At 50.3% G+C, this 18,313-nt stretch overlaps 1 protein-coding gene across 2 annotated transcripts in view; it reads left to right on the top strand.

Moving 5' to 3' along the window:
* tjap1 (tight junction associated protein 1 (peripheral)) overlaps positions 1–18,313 on the top strand; it is a 50,301-nt gene that overhangs the window by 17,989 nt on the left and 13,999 nt on the right. Inside the window, exons 3-7 of one of the 2 annotated variants that reach the window (XM_084709588.1) lie at positions 1,215–1,274; positions 5,004–5,196; positions 7,508–7,536; positions 12,246–12,407; positions 17,170–17,236. In XM_084709588.1, the coding sequence (XP_084565714.1) occupies positions 5,047–5,196; positions 7,508–7,536; positions 12,246–12,407; positions 17,170–17,236 (408 nt within the window). In that variant the 5' untranslated portion in view covers positions 1,215–1,274; positions 5,004–5,046. Of the gene's footprint in view, positions 1–1,214; positions 1,275–4,911; positions 5,197–7,507; positions 7,537–12,245; positions 12,408–17,169; positions 17,237–18,313 lie in introns of those variants that run through there. The other variant, XM_084709589.1, reaches the window with a different exon arrangement.

Here is an 18,313-nt window from a genome sequence, read left to right on the forward strand (position 1 = left end):
TAAGAGTCATGCGGCATGCAGAAGTTCGATTAAAGGAGCTATAGAACTATCATCCGAAGAGCTTATATCTTCACCTCAGAGCAGGAGACAATATTTCCCCATTCATTATTTCCATGGCTGTTATCGACATGGCTGGAGTTGGGTTGGATATTAAATATAGCTGGAAGCTCCTTTTTAGAAGCAGCTCTGTTAACTCTCTGTGATCCACAGATCGTTATTAACCCCTGTCGCCCAGCCTTGGCACTGAGAGAATTGATTTGAACATGTTGTTTTTAATGAGTTTCATGGCCTGGCTGTCTCCCATAACCCGTGGGGTCTATTGTGGTGGGTGGAGGGGCGGATGGAGAGTGTGTAACTGTAGGGCCCGGTTTCCCGTGTGCGCGTGTGTGTGGCTGGGATCCAAGGCACAACCAGCTGACTGTCATGCATGGCTGGAGGCCACAGGCCGTCACATTTGTTATTCTCCACCACATCATCCTGCAAGGTTTGCTTATCCACAGCAGAAGGCCCTGAACACTGCAAAAAAAGAGACCACTTTTACACTGAATAAATATTGTATGGTATGAGCTCAAGGCAGATAAACACTCTCCCCGAGAACAGAGGATGCAGTGGGAAATGTCATGCTGGCAACTTGAAAACTGCATTTGGCACCAAACTATGTAAATTTGTCGTCTCACTGGTGTTCCCATTAAGAAGATGCAGATATCGTATACCTCAAGTCATCCCATGGGTGTCAGACACCGAGGGGGCAAGTCGTGCAGCATGTTGATTTTAAAACGGAATAAATATGCTTCCGTCGCATTGTATACTGTCGCTTTTCATAATTGTCAAATTATCAAACATACGGCAATAACAAAGTTCCTAAGAGACAGGTGCTGAGTGTGGAAACTTACAGTGCATCTCACACCCCTACGCAAACTACGTTTTTCCAGTGACCTGCTTTTTTTAGACCTGCTGTTATTGTGCGAGATGTTAAGCGCATCCCCGCAGACACCATTAGGTGAGCGAGGCCTATGAAGCTTGTGCTAATCACAAACACAGAGAGTGTTGGTGTCTCAGATGACTTACACAACCCCTTTCCGGAAGGAATGACAGTCCCAAATCCAGAGCAGCACTCAGCCCTTGGTGTCCCACGCAGAGAATCACCAAGTGCTTAGCAGCAAGTGTTTTCCTGCTGTTAATCTCAACCCACCAACACCTCTCTTGTTTTCCAGAATGTCAATGACCTGACGACCTGTGGATGAGGACATCGCTGGAACACCTCAGGACTCCGGGTATGGTCACTATTCTACCTGTTTTGTGGATGCAGCTAGAATGCATTAGCATTGCTATGTTTTTGTGTAGACGCGCTGTTACCACAGTGATGTTTCGCTAATCTTATTAGCATTCAGAAATGGCGGTAATTGGTGAAACTACACAGCTTGGAGCAGAACTCAACAGAATAGATCCCCTGTGAAGCTCCATTGTCTATGTAATGACGGCGAAGGAGGGGCAGAACTGAAGGCCCTAGATGTATTCAGCATCAGGAGTGGGCTGTGTGTGTGATGAGACACAATTCAGGTATTAGAAGATTGTAGAGAGAGGACGGTGCTTGGGCTTTTATTATCTGCAAGAGGAAGATGAATGAGTTGGATGATGATGGGTTTATTTCGTAACACTTATAAATTGCCGTGTCCTCCCCTTGCACAAGGGATTCAGTCAACTATCATCTGTGCCATCAAGGTAAAACAAAAGTGAGTGATGTTGACAGTTGAGTTCATCTTCACACAGCAAGGTGTCTGTTACTGACCAGCCACCGTGTGCTACTGTGAATCTGGCCCCACGTCCCCAACCCTGACAAGCTGTCCCATTGGGAGATGTCCCCTTCTGCTTCTTTCTAATGAGACGTTCGAGCAGCACTCCTTCATCTGATTCAACTAACGTCATTCCTCGGCATCGAGACGAACACCTGATCATTTGTTTCTCCACTGATGAGCGCTAGTTAGTATCCTTAGTATAGTTAGACCACATATTTAAATGTGAGATTCCTATATGTTTATTGTATGCACTTTCCTGCCAAAGCAAATTCCCTGTCTGTGCAAACTTTCATGGCGAATAAATCCCTTTCTGATTCTGATGAACTAACTCGCTCATTTAGCCAGAAACCCCCCCCATGGCTTGTTCACATGCAGCATGACGCCGGAGACACATTCACACATTCACATTCACGTTCTGTGAAGTTCCAGATGCTGTGATGTCACATTCGCTGCCTGCTGTTCCAGCTCATTCACGGGCTCTGCTTTAGCTCTGATTCATATATTGATGCCTCAGTAAATATGATATGAAGACTTTACAGCCAGTCTTGATCTTCCATGTCACAGCATGAGTAGTCCGTCAGGGTGACTCGTCAGGCTGTTGAAAGAGCCTGCTTAGATGTACTTTGAGAAACGCGCACTGCACACTGACGTGCAACAAACTGTTCTGAAGGAATAATAGCAGGTTCATTTAATTAATAGGGACATTTAACAGTCCAGGTTGCTTATTGCAATTGAAAAAGCAATTTCTCTCTCCTCTCTCCTCAAAAGGGAGAGAATGACCATGCATTTGCCAGTCCTTCCATGACAGCATGCCAGCTTGACGCGCCCGAGACCTCCTTTGTCGAGAGTGTGGAAAAGTACTGCAAAAACCCTGCAATCAAAACGTTTTTTCTTTTTAAAGTAATGACCATTCCCGAGAGATGCAGCAACACAGCTGCAAACACTGTTTTTCTAGAGAAGGTGACATAAACGTAGCCTTAATTGGCTTTCCTAACAGTTCTAACGATTCTAAAGAGCTCCACACGTCCTCCCTTACAGTCGTACACACACAGGTCCATGTGTGGCTTGATTGATCTGCCTATTTTTGTAATGGGGAACAAATAGGGTGCCTTCCCAGTGCCATGCATTAGCCTACCTCTATCCTCCTGGGGGTGACTGGGAGATGTAGGCAAAGCCACTGCTGGAGGCACCGTCACAGTCTGATGTAAAGTAAAGAGAGCAAGACGTCAGACAAGACATCGCTTTCTCAATTCATTTTTGTCTGCCTTGATAGAATAACATGATTCTACAGCTCCCCGTGTCCTTAAAAAAAAATATCTAATTGGAATTCATGAATGTAACGGGAGACTGAGCCACTGACTAAACAATGCATTAGCGTCTTAGTGGGGTACTCTTGAGAGGGAGTTGAAGGACGGCTGGCAACGTTGAATCTGGTCCTCCACCGTATCTTCAACTCCTTCCCATCGTGACGATGCCAAGAGGCTGAATAGGGGGCAGATGGAGATGGGCAGTGGGCACGCTCCATTGGTGGGCGTCACAATCACTCAATCTTGTTTGAACCACGTGCCCCCTCACCACAAGCCGTAGTCCCAGAGAGGGCCATTGACCTTTTATCGCTGTTCCATTGTGACATCACAGCTATTTCCTCCTTTTATCTCCCCATTGTACCAGTCATGGAAGGAGGCTTTAAAAATAGCAACATTAGCGTCACCAAAGAGAGACGAGAGAGAGAGTGTGTGTGTGTGTGTGTGTGTGTGTGAGAGAGAGAGAGCTGGGGCATAAAAGGGGACCTAGGCCAAGGTTGGGTCATATATGTGACACAGGAAGCGTTACAGATCGATGGCGGTGGGCCAAATTGACCCCCTCCCCGAGGCATCATGTGCACTCGCTTCTGAATGGAGGCAGGAGACTGGTCCAGCCCTCTATTGGAATGACTAGGGAGTCTCCTGGCTCCACTGTGACCACTGCCTCTCCACTCGTCTCAGAGTTCCATCCCTCACAGGACACACAGGGGAGGTGTCCTCTCGTCCAGCATCCGTCTCACCATTTCATGTGGTGCGAGATAAGTCCCAAAAAAAGACGTGTTCATCGGGTTGAATGTGGCTCAGTGCTTTCGACTGAGGCAGGACGGCCTCTTTCACCCGAGAGGGCTGGATGAGGTTCATATGGGGCTCATACTCTCAGGTTTCCTTATCGTTACTGGCAGGGAGGATGACTCTTCTGAAGTTCCTCCACCCTTCTCTTCAGCAATCAGATCCACGGAGGAATGACTCAGCATCACCTTAGTCATCGATCAGGACCTGGTGTAGTGACAAGGCCCTTCTCCTGTTTAGCCTGCGACCTGGTTTCATTTCCGTCTCTTGTGTGCGTGCGTGCATGCCCTGTGTCTCTCAGAGCTTGTCTTTACATTGTGGATTTGTTCCTAGGCTTAGCTTGTGATGAGATTTGATTATTTTCCTCTCCAATTTGCCTATTTTACACACTCTAAACTTGGCCCTCTAAAATCAATGCTGCCACTCAGTCGAAGTGTAGTTTAAGAGTTGCTCTATTGGAAACATGCGTCTGCATGTAATCAATAGCTGGCTTGAGGGCAGGCTCAGATTTTTGTCTCTCTTTCTCTTCTTCACGCACACTCTTTGTCTCTCACTCACTCCCTCCCACATACACGCCCATCCAATTACAAATACAACTGTTCCATCTCCATCTCATACATGTGCATACAGAGAAGCTGCTCTCCTGAGAGGATTTTTGAAAAATCCCCTCCACGTCACATTGCTGTCAATTGACATGTGGCTGATGTTCATTTGAAGTGGCATCCCAAATCTCCCTGCATCACTCCCTCTCTCCCTCCCCCTCCAGTGCTGATCAACTGCAGCAGGCTGCCTACTGCCACTGGTCTCATCAAAGCTTATTGATTCAAACCACTTTTTTGTTGCAGTCGCTTTAGGGGGAAAGAGAGAGAGAGAGAGAGAGAGAGAGGGGTCAGGGAAGTAGAAAATATGTGAGGGAGAAAGTGACTGAGAGAGCTAGCGAGAGAGAGCTGGTGTGTGGGGTAGAGTGAGAGAGAGAGAGAGAGAGAGAGAGAGAGAGAGAGAGAGGGAGGGGGAACCGGACAGAGATTTTCCCAGCTCACTTTTTGGTACAGGGCAGGGCTGAGGGCTGGTGCTGGCATTGCTTCGACCACTTCTAATGCTCGTTTCCCGGCAGGAGTAACTGAACAGACCGTGAACGGACGCCGAGCGGCACAAGCATGACGAGCGCTGCCCCGGCCAGGAAGCCGTACCGCAAGGCTCCGCCGCAGCACCGCGAGACGCGCCACAGCCTGCCCGTCTTCCGGGAGGACGTCAACGAGGGCACCTTGCCCGCTGGCGGCCCCGCCCCCCCGCCCGACCCCAGCCAGGTAAATCGCCTCCCAAAACACACCTCCGTTTTCCAGCGGATGCATTTCACAGAGAACCGCCCCGAATGCCCGGACAGCCCCGAGGGACAGGACGACAACGTGTTCTCCTCCTCCTGGTCGATACGGTCCGACAGCGACCTGGACGTCTCCAGCCTGTCCAGCCTGGACCTCACCGCCCTGCCGCCGCCTCGCATCTTCAGCCACGGAGCCATCGCCGTGGGAGTCACAGCCAACCAGAGGCCCAAGGGCCGCCAGTTCATGAACCGCTTCCTGAGTCGCAGCGAGGTGCTGCTGGCTCTGTCGGGAGACCCTCCCAGTTCCGAAGGATCCCAGCGCGAAAGCCGCACCAGCTCCCCGGCCCGGTCCAGCCGCAGCTTCGAGCGCTCACTCGTCTTCAAGGAGAAGGCGGAGATCCTCGCCCCCAGAAGAGAGTCGCTGCCAGCCTACCAGATACCTTCGATGCCCCCCAAGGGAATCTTGAAGCAGCCCAACCAGCTTGGCGTCAAAGCCTCTGAGAATCTCCGGAAGACCAAGTCAGCGGAGATGCTGGGCCAGAGCCGAGGGAGGGGCCGCAGCCGCAAGCCCCAAAGTGTCTCACTGGACAGGGAAACGCCGGGGAGGCAGGAGTACGCCAGGAAGAGCAACTCCAACTCCTCCTCCGCCTCGCCCAGCTCCACGCCCCCCAAATGGAAGATCCAGAAACTGGAAGCAAAGCTCAAGTTCTCGCACTTCCTGGATGAGATCACCAGCCAGGTCCTGAGTCCGTCCAGCCTTCAGATGCTCGGAGGGAAGCAGCAGGAGGCCTCCAGCAGGAGACGGAAGGGGCCCCAGGGCGACACACGTGCCCACCACCCACCTCAGGCTCCGGAGCCCAAACACCGAGGAGAGAGGAAGCAGGAGAAGGTGCGACCCTGGGACGACTGGGTATCGGCGGCGGACCGGTCCACGAGGAGGGGCAGCGAGGCTGGGCCCAAAACATGGCACGTCCCCCTGAGGAAGGACAGCTCGGACCTGGAGCCCGACAGGCCTGGACCGAGCCCCAACCGAGAGGGGGCCAGGCCCAAAGCGGAGGTCCCCATCTACAGCAGCGTAGGGGGCGGACGGGACTCGAGGCGCGGCAGCGAGACCGAATGGGAACACAGGAGTCAACAGGGCGGTCATTACCACCACCACCACCACCACCATCAGCAGCAACAGCAGCAGCAGCCCCCATCATCCCAGCTGGATACCCGGGCACAGCGCAAGCGCACTATGGATAAACCTTTGCCCCCCCAATACAGTCCCCAGGCCGCTCACTCAGACAGGGAGACAGTCGCATCGCCACCCAGCTCTTTATCTATCTTATCACAGATCAAGGTAGGTGAGGGGGGAAGGCGGCCGCCCATCCCCCTGTATGGGATGCGTCCCCATGGGTTTAGTGTGGAGAACATGGGCTCCGCACTCGGGTTGCTTAGCTACGACACTCGCGGCTGTAAAAATAGGGATGACATTCATCGTTCTTATAATTAAGAAATGACGCTTGTTCGGGGGGGGGGGGAAATAAATATAAACAGTAATGCATGTTTTCCTTTTTGACAGCTGTTCTGAGAAGGCCATCAAAGTTTGGTTTTCTCTGGCTTCTTAAAACTCTGAGTCATGACTCTTATCCTATGAACATAAGAGCCATTGTTACTTTTATTTCTAATCGTCATACTGTGATTACAGCAGCAGGATCACTCTCTTATAACAGGTCCTATAACAACATTTTTGATCCTACTGTGATTACAGTACACTTAGTCTTCAGATCTAATACTCGCTTCCCCTTAGTATAGTTCTCTCCACAGGGGCTGTTAACTAGTGGCGTAGGTGAGCAGAAAGAGCCATTGTGGGAGATGATTGCTCTTTAGTTGCCAGAATGACAGGCTGTCAAATTGATTTCATGGCTCCATGAGCTGAATAAGTATTGACCTGTACCACTAAGAGGACACATCATGAAAATGTTCCCATAGCCGGCTGTGCTCTGCAAGGCTATGAGCAACCCTTTGGCCACCCCTATTCACCCCTAGTTGGATAACTAAGAAATAAGAGTTCGAGCCATTGTTAAACATTGTTAAGCTAAATAAAGAGGAATTTAGTTATTTATTTAGTTTTGTCTTGTTCTACAATGTTGCCTCAGCATGTATGGTGTAGTAGAGTTAGGGTTAGTCTCCCTACTGTAATTGATTATAATTTCACCAAAAATGTTTTGCTGCTGCCATTATTGATAACATATTCTTGGTACGCCTACTTGACATTCCAATGCCGAGACTAAATTGATAATTTTTGTTTGCAGGACTCCTTATCAGATGCAGACAGAATCAAGTAAGTGGCTTTTTTAAATACTTATGCTTTATTGGCACCTCTCGTGTTTGCAAGTCACGAATGCTTCGGCAACAGAATAGTAGCCTGGAGGAGTTTTGGTCTGGCTGGGGTCGGGCGGTGGCTTGGTTAGCTGACCAGGCCGAGCCAGCACACCATCCCCTTTACACACACACACCCGCACACACGCACACGCACAGCTGCTTCCTGTTCCCAGCAGGGCCAAGGCTCCAGACACACACATATGGCCTTTCAATCAGCAAGGTGTGAGATGGAAGGGGCCCAGGGACGGCAGAGGCAGGTCAGGCCAGGCCGGCCCAGCTGGTGCCTCCCTGACTGGGTTGGTGCCGCGTGGCGTAGGGGAGGCAAGTGACGTCATTGATGGTGCACAAGGAGCAGGAGGCTGCGCAGTCGCTAGCATCCGTCCGTCGGTCCCGAAGCCGACGTCTCCTGGCTGATCACCCTCTCCAGCCACTCGGCCCCTTCTCACTCCCCTCATCCCCACATTCAGTCCTCTACCACTCAACGTGTCGCGCTCCCTTCTCATTACCGAGTGGGAGCCGGCGTGAACGCCTGGCTCGCCCCCCCTGGGTGTGGTCCCTGCTCGGTATGGTCCCCGCCACAACACACCTGCACCTGCTGGTGCCACACAGATCGCACGCCACCAGGCCAGAACTCTCTCAGGACCCCGAGCCACTGTCAGGCAGCTATTTATAACCCAGACCAGAGCTCACGCACCGTATGGTCGTTCCCCCCCCCCCTCTCTGTCCTCCCCCGCTCCACTTCCTGTACCGCCGGAATCCCAATACACAGCTAATTGCTAGCAGATCTATCAAGTGTGACGAGCACGTTCTGTAAGCTAACTTCTCACATAGTGTGCTACTTTGCGTGGTAGCGTAGACTCAGCGCAGCCAGTGCTAACTGTCTGGCCTCGTCTTTATGGAGGGTTGTCACGTAGTGTCAGTTTGTGAGCTGTGAAAAGTTCAATGGTAAATATTGTGTCAACACTGAACAACTGGCAGCTGACTTGGTAACAGCTGCATCTGCTCTCTCTCTCTCGCTGTCTCGCTCTCTATCTATCTCTCTCCTCTCTCGCCGGATAGATGGCTTGTGGCACAGGAAAGTTCATTGATTGGCCTAGATGCTCGTGTGTGTGTGTTTGTGTGTGTGTGTGGAGGGAGTGGAGTGGGATGCTGAGTGATAAGTGAGGTGGGTGTGGAGAGATGGTCATCCCCTCGACTGTTTGCCTACATCCCACATGAGTTAACTAGCAGCTGGAATGATCGCTGCTCACTGTTAAATTCCTCATGGGCCGAGCCTTGGTTGGTGCCCGCGTTTAGACAGTCTTGCCCAGTAGTCGAAGAGCTTTGTTGTGCAGTTGTACATTAATCCTGACTGGTTGACCCCTGGTGTACACCGCAGAGAAAATCTCTTGAGTTTCAGAGATGAAAGGGATAAGCTTTAGATTGAGTGACAGGCAGCCTCTTCACTTGCTCACAATCACTACTCCCTTCCTCTCTTTCTCGCTCTCTTTCGTGCCCCCTCTGTTCTCTTTCCCTTCCTGTCCCTCTGTATTCCCTTGGTTCAAAGCCAGAGAACTCGTCCACAACAGTCTCGTTGTCTGGCAGTCTTGGCAGAGAGAGTTGACCTCATGTCCTCTGAAACCTCGCAGGGCCCACACGGAGCTGTGATTGGCCTCTGCCTTCTTAGCCAAAACTCCTTATTGCAATTCATCCGGAGCTTGCTTTCGTTTACCTCTCCACCCGTAGACCCCTTCTGTCTGCCTGCCTGTCTGTGTTCATGGCTGACTGCACAGGGTGAAGCCTTTTAAAACATTTTTTTTTTCCATCTGTACCTTTTCCTGTCTCCATTTCACATTGTGGCTGCCTTTCTGGGTCTACACCAAGGAGATACAAATGCTGATGTCATGGCTGCGGTAATGGGGTGGCCAACCCGTTTAGTGTTCTATCAACATCCTGTAACTGCAAATGTTTTGAGGGGTGCATTTGTTAAGGGGGTAGTGCTTTTTACCGCCCAGGGTACTTTTCCTCAGCCGTGCGGATCACTCAAACAAATTATTCTCACTTGCTAGAGCATACACACACACACACACACTTATTGCATCTTTTGTAAGACGTAAAAAGGACCAAAACTCAAATTTGTGTAAAACGCACAAACCTCTGAGAATGTGTCTTTGAGGTCAATTGAAAATGCATTTCCCAATCTCGCACTCAGTGGCTTCCCTAGTGCTTGGGTGAATCTATTTGCTCGTCATCACACTTATTTTCCTCTCTCCGGCACCTTGGCGCACCACCCCTCCATCCTCCCAGGCCTGTGGAGCATCTCAATGGGGAACACTGTCAGAGAGGACCTTGGCAGGCAGGAACCAGCACCCTGAGAGAACCACCATGCACTAAACCACCACATTCTTTAATCACCCTGGAAATTTCCAGCATATACTTTATGCCTCGACATCTCAGGAGTGGAACGTGCTAACGATAAAGTACTCTGATTATACCTTTGTGCTGTAACATGCGTCTATTGACTGCTGCCATGGCAAAACATCCTTACGCAATCCATAATTCAGTTGGATTCCGGCTCGTTTCTTCTCGGTGGCCTATATTTGGGGAGCCGTGTTGTTGGATTAGGCTTGTCGTCGCTCTGCTTCACCGACAGCGTGGGCCTGGCCTCTTTATCTACACTCCCACTCAATGGGCTTTAATAGGCTCTCTGCACATGTTTACTTCCATCCTCGTATTCTCGCAGTTGGCAAACATATGTTTGTAGATGCACACGCACGGTAACCCATTTATGTAAACCCAAGACATTGTGCAACACCCACATCTGGGCCCGAGACCTATTGTTTCGAAATGTTTTGCTTGTCAGTGAAATACGGGCCATGGACAAGGATGAAGGGGTAGAAATCCCGTTTTTAGAATGAAGGGTTCCCATCCATCATTCGTGTTCCACTCTCGAGTTAAGGGGTTGGCAGGTGTCGCACACGCGTGGGTTTTTCTTCCCTACGTCCTCTCTCGCTCTCTCTGTCTCTCCACCTTCCCCCCGGCACCTGGTGAAAGCAACCTTCCTTGTGTGTCAGGTGTGGCGTCAATGAAAGATGTAGTGTCGACAAGCTGTGGGGTGTGTGGGGAGAGAACTCCCATTGATTTCCAGCAGGCTGAATGGCGAGGACGGCCGGTGGCGGGGCTGAGGACGCACTAATTTGATTCCACCCACCGCCACGCTCGCAGGGCGCACGCCGCCTCGTTCCTCCTGTTGCGACCGCTTACCAGGCTCTCGCCGCTTAATCTCACCCCACTTGGGAGGCTTAGCCTCGGAGCAGCAGTCAATGGGCAGCATTTAGTCGCTCGCTCGCTGCTAAACCTGCCGCCCTGCCCTCACATTCTCCTGCCTCCTCTGTTGCCTGCCTTTTTATCCGGAGGGCGTCTTCGCCGAGTGGCGTGTCAGATGTGTCGGATGTGTCGGCAGCGGGTGGCACAAGCCCTGCCCGCGTGCCTGAAGAGACCCCCTCTACGGCAGTGTCTCCTGGGAAGAGGAGTCTTATCGGAGCCAGAATGTAGGCAGAGAAGGAGGGGGGGAAAACAGAGGGGGACAGGATCCGAGACGCCAGGCGGTGACGGTCAGCAGATCTGTCTTGTCCCTCTGCAGCTGCTGCTGTCCCTAACCCGTCATACTTCCTGCTCCCTTTTATATATACAGACACAGGGAGGGGGGGGAGGGGGATAGACAGGGGAACAGGGAGATTGAAAGAGAAGAGGGCTGAAGTTATCTGGGCTGGATGACTGAGACACGGGCCTCCTTTAGACGGAAGAGCACAGGTCACGCACACAGACGCCCGCTTTTGCTTTCATGTACACGCTCTCCCTTTCAGCCACTCTAGCAGCCTTGCGTGTATGCAGGAACAAGCCCACACGAACACTTAAGAACACAAACATACTATGTATGTTCACTCGTGCGTCTAGAAAATCATAAATTATGGCCGCCCAGGAACTGCCTCCATTTTGTACATTGGTGCAATTTGTCACTTATTCTCCTGCTTAGCTGCAGACTTGCAGCTTTACTCTCTCTAGTTTTTTTTGTTATTGTAACATTATAGTTATACAATGAAGGAGTATTTTGTTTTCAAGGGCAAAGTCTCTGGCTGAAGCAAGACAGTGTGTGGAAATGTACTCCGCTATCTGTGTCATCTTGTTGATATATTATTCAACCTTGTGCACCTGGACTGACCAATCCTCCTCCCCTTCTCTCTCCCTTCATCTCCCTCCTCTTTGCCTCTTCCTTTCTCCCCCCCTTGTCCATTACTCTCAACCACTCTACCCCCCCACACTTTCCCCCCCTCCTCTGCTCTCCCCCCCCATACTCTCTCCCTCCTCCCCTGCTCTCCCCCTCCTCCCCTGCTCTCCCCCTCCTCCCCTGCTCTTCTCCCCTGCTCTCCCCCTCCTCCCCTGCCTTCCTCCCCTGCCCTCCCCCTCCTCCCCTGCCCTCCTCTCTTCCTCTCCTCTCCTCCCCTCCTCTCCTCCCCATCTCTCCTCCCCTCCTCCCCTCCTCTCCTCCCCTCCTCCCCTGCTCTCCTCCCCTGCTCTCCCTCTCCTCCCCTGCTCTCCCTCTCCTCCCCTGCTCTCCTCCCCTGCTCTCCTCCCCTGCTCTCCTCCCCTGCTCTCCTCCCCTCCTCCCCTCCTCCCCTGCCCTCTCAGGATCCTGCAGCAACAGAATGAAGACTTGCGCCGGCGGCTCTCCCACACCACCCACAAGATGGAGGCCATGGAGACGGAGTTCGAGACCAGCCGCCACTACATGCAGGCGGAGATGGGTCGCACGCGCGACGACCTGGAGAAGATGAGGGACAAGTTCCGCAGGTACGGGCCCCCCCCCCCCCCCCCCCCGGCCTCTGCCGGCTCCTCCCCCCTTCTTCCTCTCTGAATGACCAGCGTCACAGTGCACTCGTGCCGTCTTCTAACACGTCCCTGTGATAGTCGTCTTTTCTATGCAACGCGCCAAGCTCGCTCCTTCCCCTCCCACCACCCAGCTTTCTGAAACAGAGAAAGATGAAATGAATACCTTCCCCGGCAATCTATTTTTAATGGATCTGATCAAAGCTGTTGAATTAATGAGAGCTTAGGCTGTCTGATTATGCATCTAGCTGTTACTTGAATTCAGTCAACCTCCGGGGAATGGTCTGGTTTATATAGCAAGGTGTGTGCACACGCATTGATAAAACATGTAACGTGTGTGCAGAGTCGAAGACGTTTTGTGGGGAATATAGAATTGTTAACCCACAAAGTTGTACGTTTCTTCAACGGGATGTAGGCACTGTTTGTCTTTGATGCATCTATTTTTCATTTGGTCTTTTTTGTCTCTTGGATGAGAGGACTGCCAAGGGGCCCGACGGTGTCCCCAGCCCACTGCTGCTGTCAGGCCCGGTTAGACTGACGACATCAGGGTCCTCACCACACACTGGGGCTTAGTTTGTCTCACTCAGTCTTGGCCGCATTATAAATACTGTACTTTGTTGCCTTTTAAACTCGTTTGGCACGTGTTTCCCATTCAATCCAGACCTGTGAGTTTGCACCTCAGAGCGCTGTTAAGAACCAATCATTTTGAACAGGTTTTAGTTATTCAGGTTTGTGTTTTGCTTCCCCTCGGGGAAACACCAGCTATCTGCCTCCCAGCATCTGATTAAGAAATCAATAACTTCTCTTCAGACGCATCTCCTTGTCAGTCAAGCTGAATCTCAGGATGAGACGGGCACAGTCCCAGCTGTGCACACCCCTGTGGCTTGTTAAATATACATTGCACCGTTTACGGCACCGTTTACAGCCTTGTTAACGGGACAGTTTGATATCAAATTTAAAACGTTTCAGTAGAAGAACAGCTCGGGTAGCTTGGAGATACTTTTTCACCAATATATTTTGGAGTGCAATTTCCTCCTGATCTTCATTTGTGAGGCTAATTGCGGGTTTAAGGACGTGGTAATAGTGCGACAGACACTGCCGAGATGGGGGGGGGGGGGGGGGGCGAAGGTGCATAATCCGTCTAGTAATGAGTCGAGGAACGATCAGAGAGTCTCGTTAATGAGATTGGGAGCTAATGTAATTATGAAGCGACATGGTAATGATGAATGAGGCCCTCCACACAGGCAGCGGCAGTGCCAGTATTGCCAGTGTGGAGACAGGTAGGAGGAAGCAAGCTGTTGAACTGAACCCACACTACCACCACCACCACCACCACCACCACCCCCCCCCCCCCCCACACACCTACCTGTTCAGCAGGTTACTCAGGAGTATAATCCTTGTATACTCCTAGTATCATCTACGCCCAAACCCTAACCCCTAATTCAGTAGGCCAATATTGGCTGCTGAACAGGTGTGTGTGTGTGCGTGTGTGTGTGTGTGTGTGTGTGTGTGGGGGTGGGTGTGGGGGGGGGGGTGGGGGGGGGGGGTTCTAAGTGTTCTTTAAGTGTGCCCTCTTTGTTTTAGTTTTTTTGGGGGGGGGATTTTCTGCCTCCCATGATGTTTGTAATGACTGCAGAGAAAGACAGGAAATGTAGGGGAGGGACAGGGGATGACATGCAGCTGTATTGGCCGTGGCCAGATTTGCACTCAGACCGCTGCACTAAGACCTCAGCCTACAGGGTATGTGCACCTAACCAGTCTGAGTCTGAGTCTGACTTAACATTTAATATGGTGCTTCCCCCCCACCCCCACATTGTGTTGTATGTATATCTACATGTGGAAAAAGCAAATTGGGTGGAGACTATCCATAGTTAAAGAAAATGTTTGTTTTGCCCTCGGGTATATTGTGCGATAATATATTCAATGTATAGCAGTAAGTTCTTAAGGAAGCATCTGGTGAATGGTTGGTTAAAATGGATGTGGAACTGAAAAGCAATCGTGCCCGTTTATCTCCAGTCTCAAGGTCTGTGCTCTGCACAGGAAGACACTTTCAATTACCGCAGTTTACCATTTCCTTCATAAATACAGAGACATTCTGTTAGATGTACTGTATGTTTGCTCTGCTCCTCTGGGTCTCCCATAGGCACATCACATGACCCAGTACAGAGTCAGAAAAGAGAATGATTCGATTGGATTACTCTGGGCTAATGACTATAGCCCACTCTTGTGTCCTCTCTGATTATGGACCAGCACACAGTTAAACAGATTCTTTAGCAGTTCAGGCAGTGTGTCTACATTTGAGCAGGCTTGGGAATGAAAAAGGCCAACAGAGTAATTATGTTTGCCTTTTATTTATTTATTTGCTTATTTATTTAGTTTACAGCATCCCAAGAGCTACCCCCACGTTCAGTCAGTGTCTCTCTCACTCTCTCACGCTCTCTCTCTTTCTCCCTCCCTTTCCCTCTCTCAGAACTTTGATTTAATTTGTATGCGGCTGCAAAACAATTCAATTTTTTTTTGCTGCATAGTCAAGTGATGGCAATTGTTTTGCACATTTAGCATTCCATTAGCTTTAAGTTACATGAATCTTTCTCTTCCTCTCTGCCTTTGTTTTTCTCATTCTCTCTTTCGACGTCTCAGCGGGAATCATTGTGGTTTATGCTTAAAATGAGTTTATTCATTTTTATTGGGACAAATGGAGGTAAAATCGACTGCAGTAAAGAGTTTTTGATTACCAGTGACGGAATAAGTCTGACTGACAGTTTGAATAGTGGCTGTGCTTATGGGAGTGAGGCCTGCTTTAGGAAATTGTGCACATTGTTTGTTTGGAGGAGTTCCATTTGGACGTCCAGCGGCTAGAGAAAGAGATTGGCTATTTACAGTCATAGGAGTGGTAATCGGGGCAAGGTTAGACCAGTGCGTGTTCTGTGTGTAATATTGTTCGATCGGTATAATCAATCAATTGGCCTGTTGGCCCCAGGCTGTGGTTATTATAACATGTTGTATTCAGTATGGTCAGATGGAAGGGCCTGGATGCGCACACACACAAACACAGTCTCTCATTCTCTTTGACACGACAACACACATACACACTCACGGCCTCGTGCTTTTCTTTTTATCGAATACACAAACGCACAAATGTAAACACGCATGCACACACACACACAAGCTTTAGCTCAGCCGAGCAGGAGAGATGAGAAGAGACCGGCAGCTTGTGATGGTGTGTAGTGAGATGCATGGCCAGTCTGTTGCCTGCGCTTGTAATCCTCTCTGAATGGAAGATGGGCTCAGTCAATCCTCGTAGCTGATCTTTTTACACCTCTGTTGGAAAGGAGGGTTGGGATTTTTCGGTAAGTCTTCAATGGTGTGCTCTCAGGTGTTTGTAATGAGGCCATCTAAGGGAAGAGCTTCACAAAAGCACAGTGAGTTTTAATGGACACGAAGAGAGAGTCCGATTTGCAGTTTGTCCTGAATGTCCCAGTGTGCCATTCTTTGGTCCTGAAGTACATGACATAGGAAAGGATACGTGTTTAAAGTGCACAGGATGAAGTATCAATTTGACATCCTACATTCAAATGTTCAGCTTTCAAAATCCCAGATGAAACTCAGCCGTTCCCAGGTCCTGATTACCGACCATTATCACATTGTGAGAGGGACAGGGGATGATAATGATTGAGGCTAATAATCATTCTCTTTCGCTCTCGCTCTCTCTCTCGGGCTCTCTCTCTCTCTCTCGGGCTCTCTCTCTCTCTCTCGGGCTCTCTCTCTCTCTCTCGGGCGCTCTCTCTCTCTCTCTCTCGGGCGCTCTCTCTCTCTCGGGCGCTCTCTCTCTCTTGGGCTCTCTCTCTCTCTCTCTCTCTCTCTTGGGCTCTCTCTCTCTCTCTATTGGGCTCTCTCTCTTGGGCTCTCTCTCTCTCTCTCTCTCTCTCTCTCTCGGGTGCTCTCTCTTCCACACGCTCTGTCTCCTGCTTGCTTCTGCTCTAACTTGATCTCTCTCTTTCTTCTCTAATTACCCCCCCCCCCCCAACTTGTCCAGAAATCTGCACGTTGCCACTTTTATCCTTTTGAAATGTCTCTTCCTGATTGCATTTTCGAGAAATCCACAACCGTCCCTTTAGAACAGCTAATTTATCCAGCCAATTTAGGTGTATAGGAGGGGGAAAATAATTGCTATTGGCCATATTGAAAATGGGTTCAATTCCACAGTCTCTTGTCTTTTTCTCTCTGCTACCCCCCCCCCTTTTTGGGGGGGGGCATCACTTGTAATTTGTGCCAAATGTCTGACCTGTTGAGAAACGGCACCAAGCCTATTTCTAATGGCTTCATTAGGTGCTCCTAGAGGATTCATACAGCTCTGCCGCTGAAAAGACAACGTGAGGGAGGAAAATGCATCTGCTGAGATGAGCCTGCAGAAAGAATAAGCGTGTGTGCCTTTACACCCGAAAGTGCTCATAACGTGGTGCCTTATTAGAGCTGTAACTTTCACTTCACGGCCTGTTTTTTCACCCGTATGACAAGCAGCGCTAGCCAAGATGCACATGAGAAGACAGGGGGATAATCGGAACTTTGATGGAATGTGATTGCGCCGAGATATGGCGGAGATGGAAAAGTGGTCAAAGGGGGGCTGGGGGGGTGGGGGGGTTCACTGCCGTGGTTCATTCCACTGGGTGTGTTTTACTGGGAAGCACTTTAATAAGGATTATCCCAATGCTGCTCTTCTCCACAGACTCCAGAACAGCTACACCGCTTCCCAGAGAGCCAACCAGGACCTGGAGGAGAAGCTACATGCCCTGGTAACCTTTTGAACTCTCGACTCGAAACCATTCACTTCTCACCTTCCACCCAACCATCTGTCAACATGGCGTCTGCTTTTGTCTACTATATACATATCCACTGTCTGCTAACTGAATTTTAATTGTGTCTTTTTTCTTGTATGGTAAATTGCTTTGACCAATTCTTTCGGGGGGGGGAAACTGCAGGATCATTTTTCAGATTGGATTCCATTTCTCAAATATATAGTTTTCCTCGACCTTTGTCTGGCCTCTCTAACAGCTGCAGCATCATAACAGTCTCAGACTGTCACGGTGGCCAATTGCTTTCAATTGAGACAGAATGTTTTCTCTGTTGCGTCAGGGTACCAGAGTTGTGATGCAGTGTGTGGACAGAGGAGGCTCTTGTCTGCTGCAGTGTGGGGCCTTTCTACATTTATAAATGTACCTCACAGCAAGAGCAATGGCCCCGACCACCCTCATTATACCATTATGCCATGCCCGTCAGCCAATTATACAGCAGGATCTCAACTGGAGAGGCTGGGGTGTTCCAGAGCGCTGTCGGGGATCCGCTCAGAGAGGAATAGACTTCGGTGAAAGGCCAAATCACTCCATCACCCATGTTTCTGCTAACCCCTCTGGGACAGAGAGAGAGATTGAAAGGTCCACAGCCCTGTGCTGGTGTATCCCACTCCACCCCCACCCCCACCCCCACCTGGTAGCATGCCAAGCTAACGTGTGTGTGGTGTGCTCGGTTCCTACACCACTGTTGTGTGTTTGATGGCTCTCTGATGCACATTTTCTGTGTGCTGGTATGTGGGCGTGCATCTGTGTGTGTGTGTGTGTGTGTGAGTGTGTGCGCGCACAAGTACGTTCCGTGCTCCCTACGCTACAATCCAATCTCACTCTGTCAAAGCGGACCTGCCCCCTTGACCAGTATCGATTCCTCATAAAGATGGAGATTAACTGAATCTTAAGATGCTTTTGCAACAGTACTCTGCTGCTGGCTGTGGCGTGGGGCTGTGGCAGCTTCAAAGTCCAACCCTCCCATCCTAGGAAAAGCCAGTGAATGAATACATCCTATGAATCACTGCCAACTGT

Source organism: Hypomesus nipponensis, chromosome 11, assembly GCF_054491055.1.
Source record: "Hypomesus nipponensis isolate SF chromosome 11, ASM5449105v1, whole genome shotgun sequence".
Lineage (NCBI taxonomy): Eukaryota > Metazoa > Chordata > Actinopteri > Osmeriformes > Osmeridae > Hypomesus > Hypomesus nipponensis.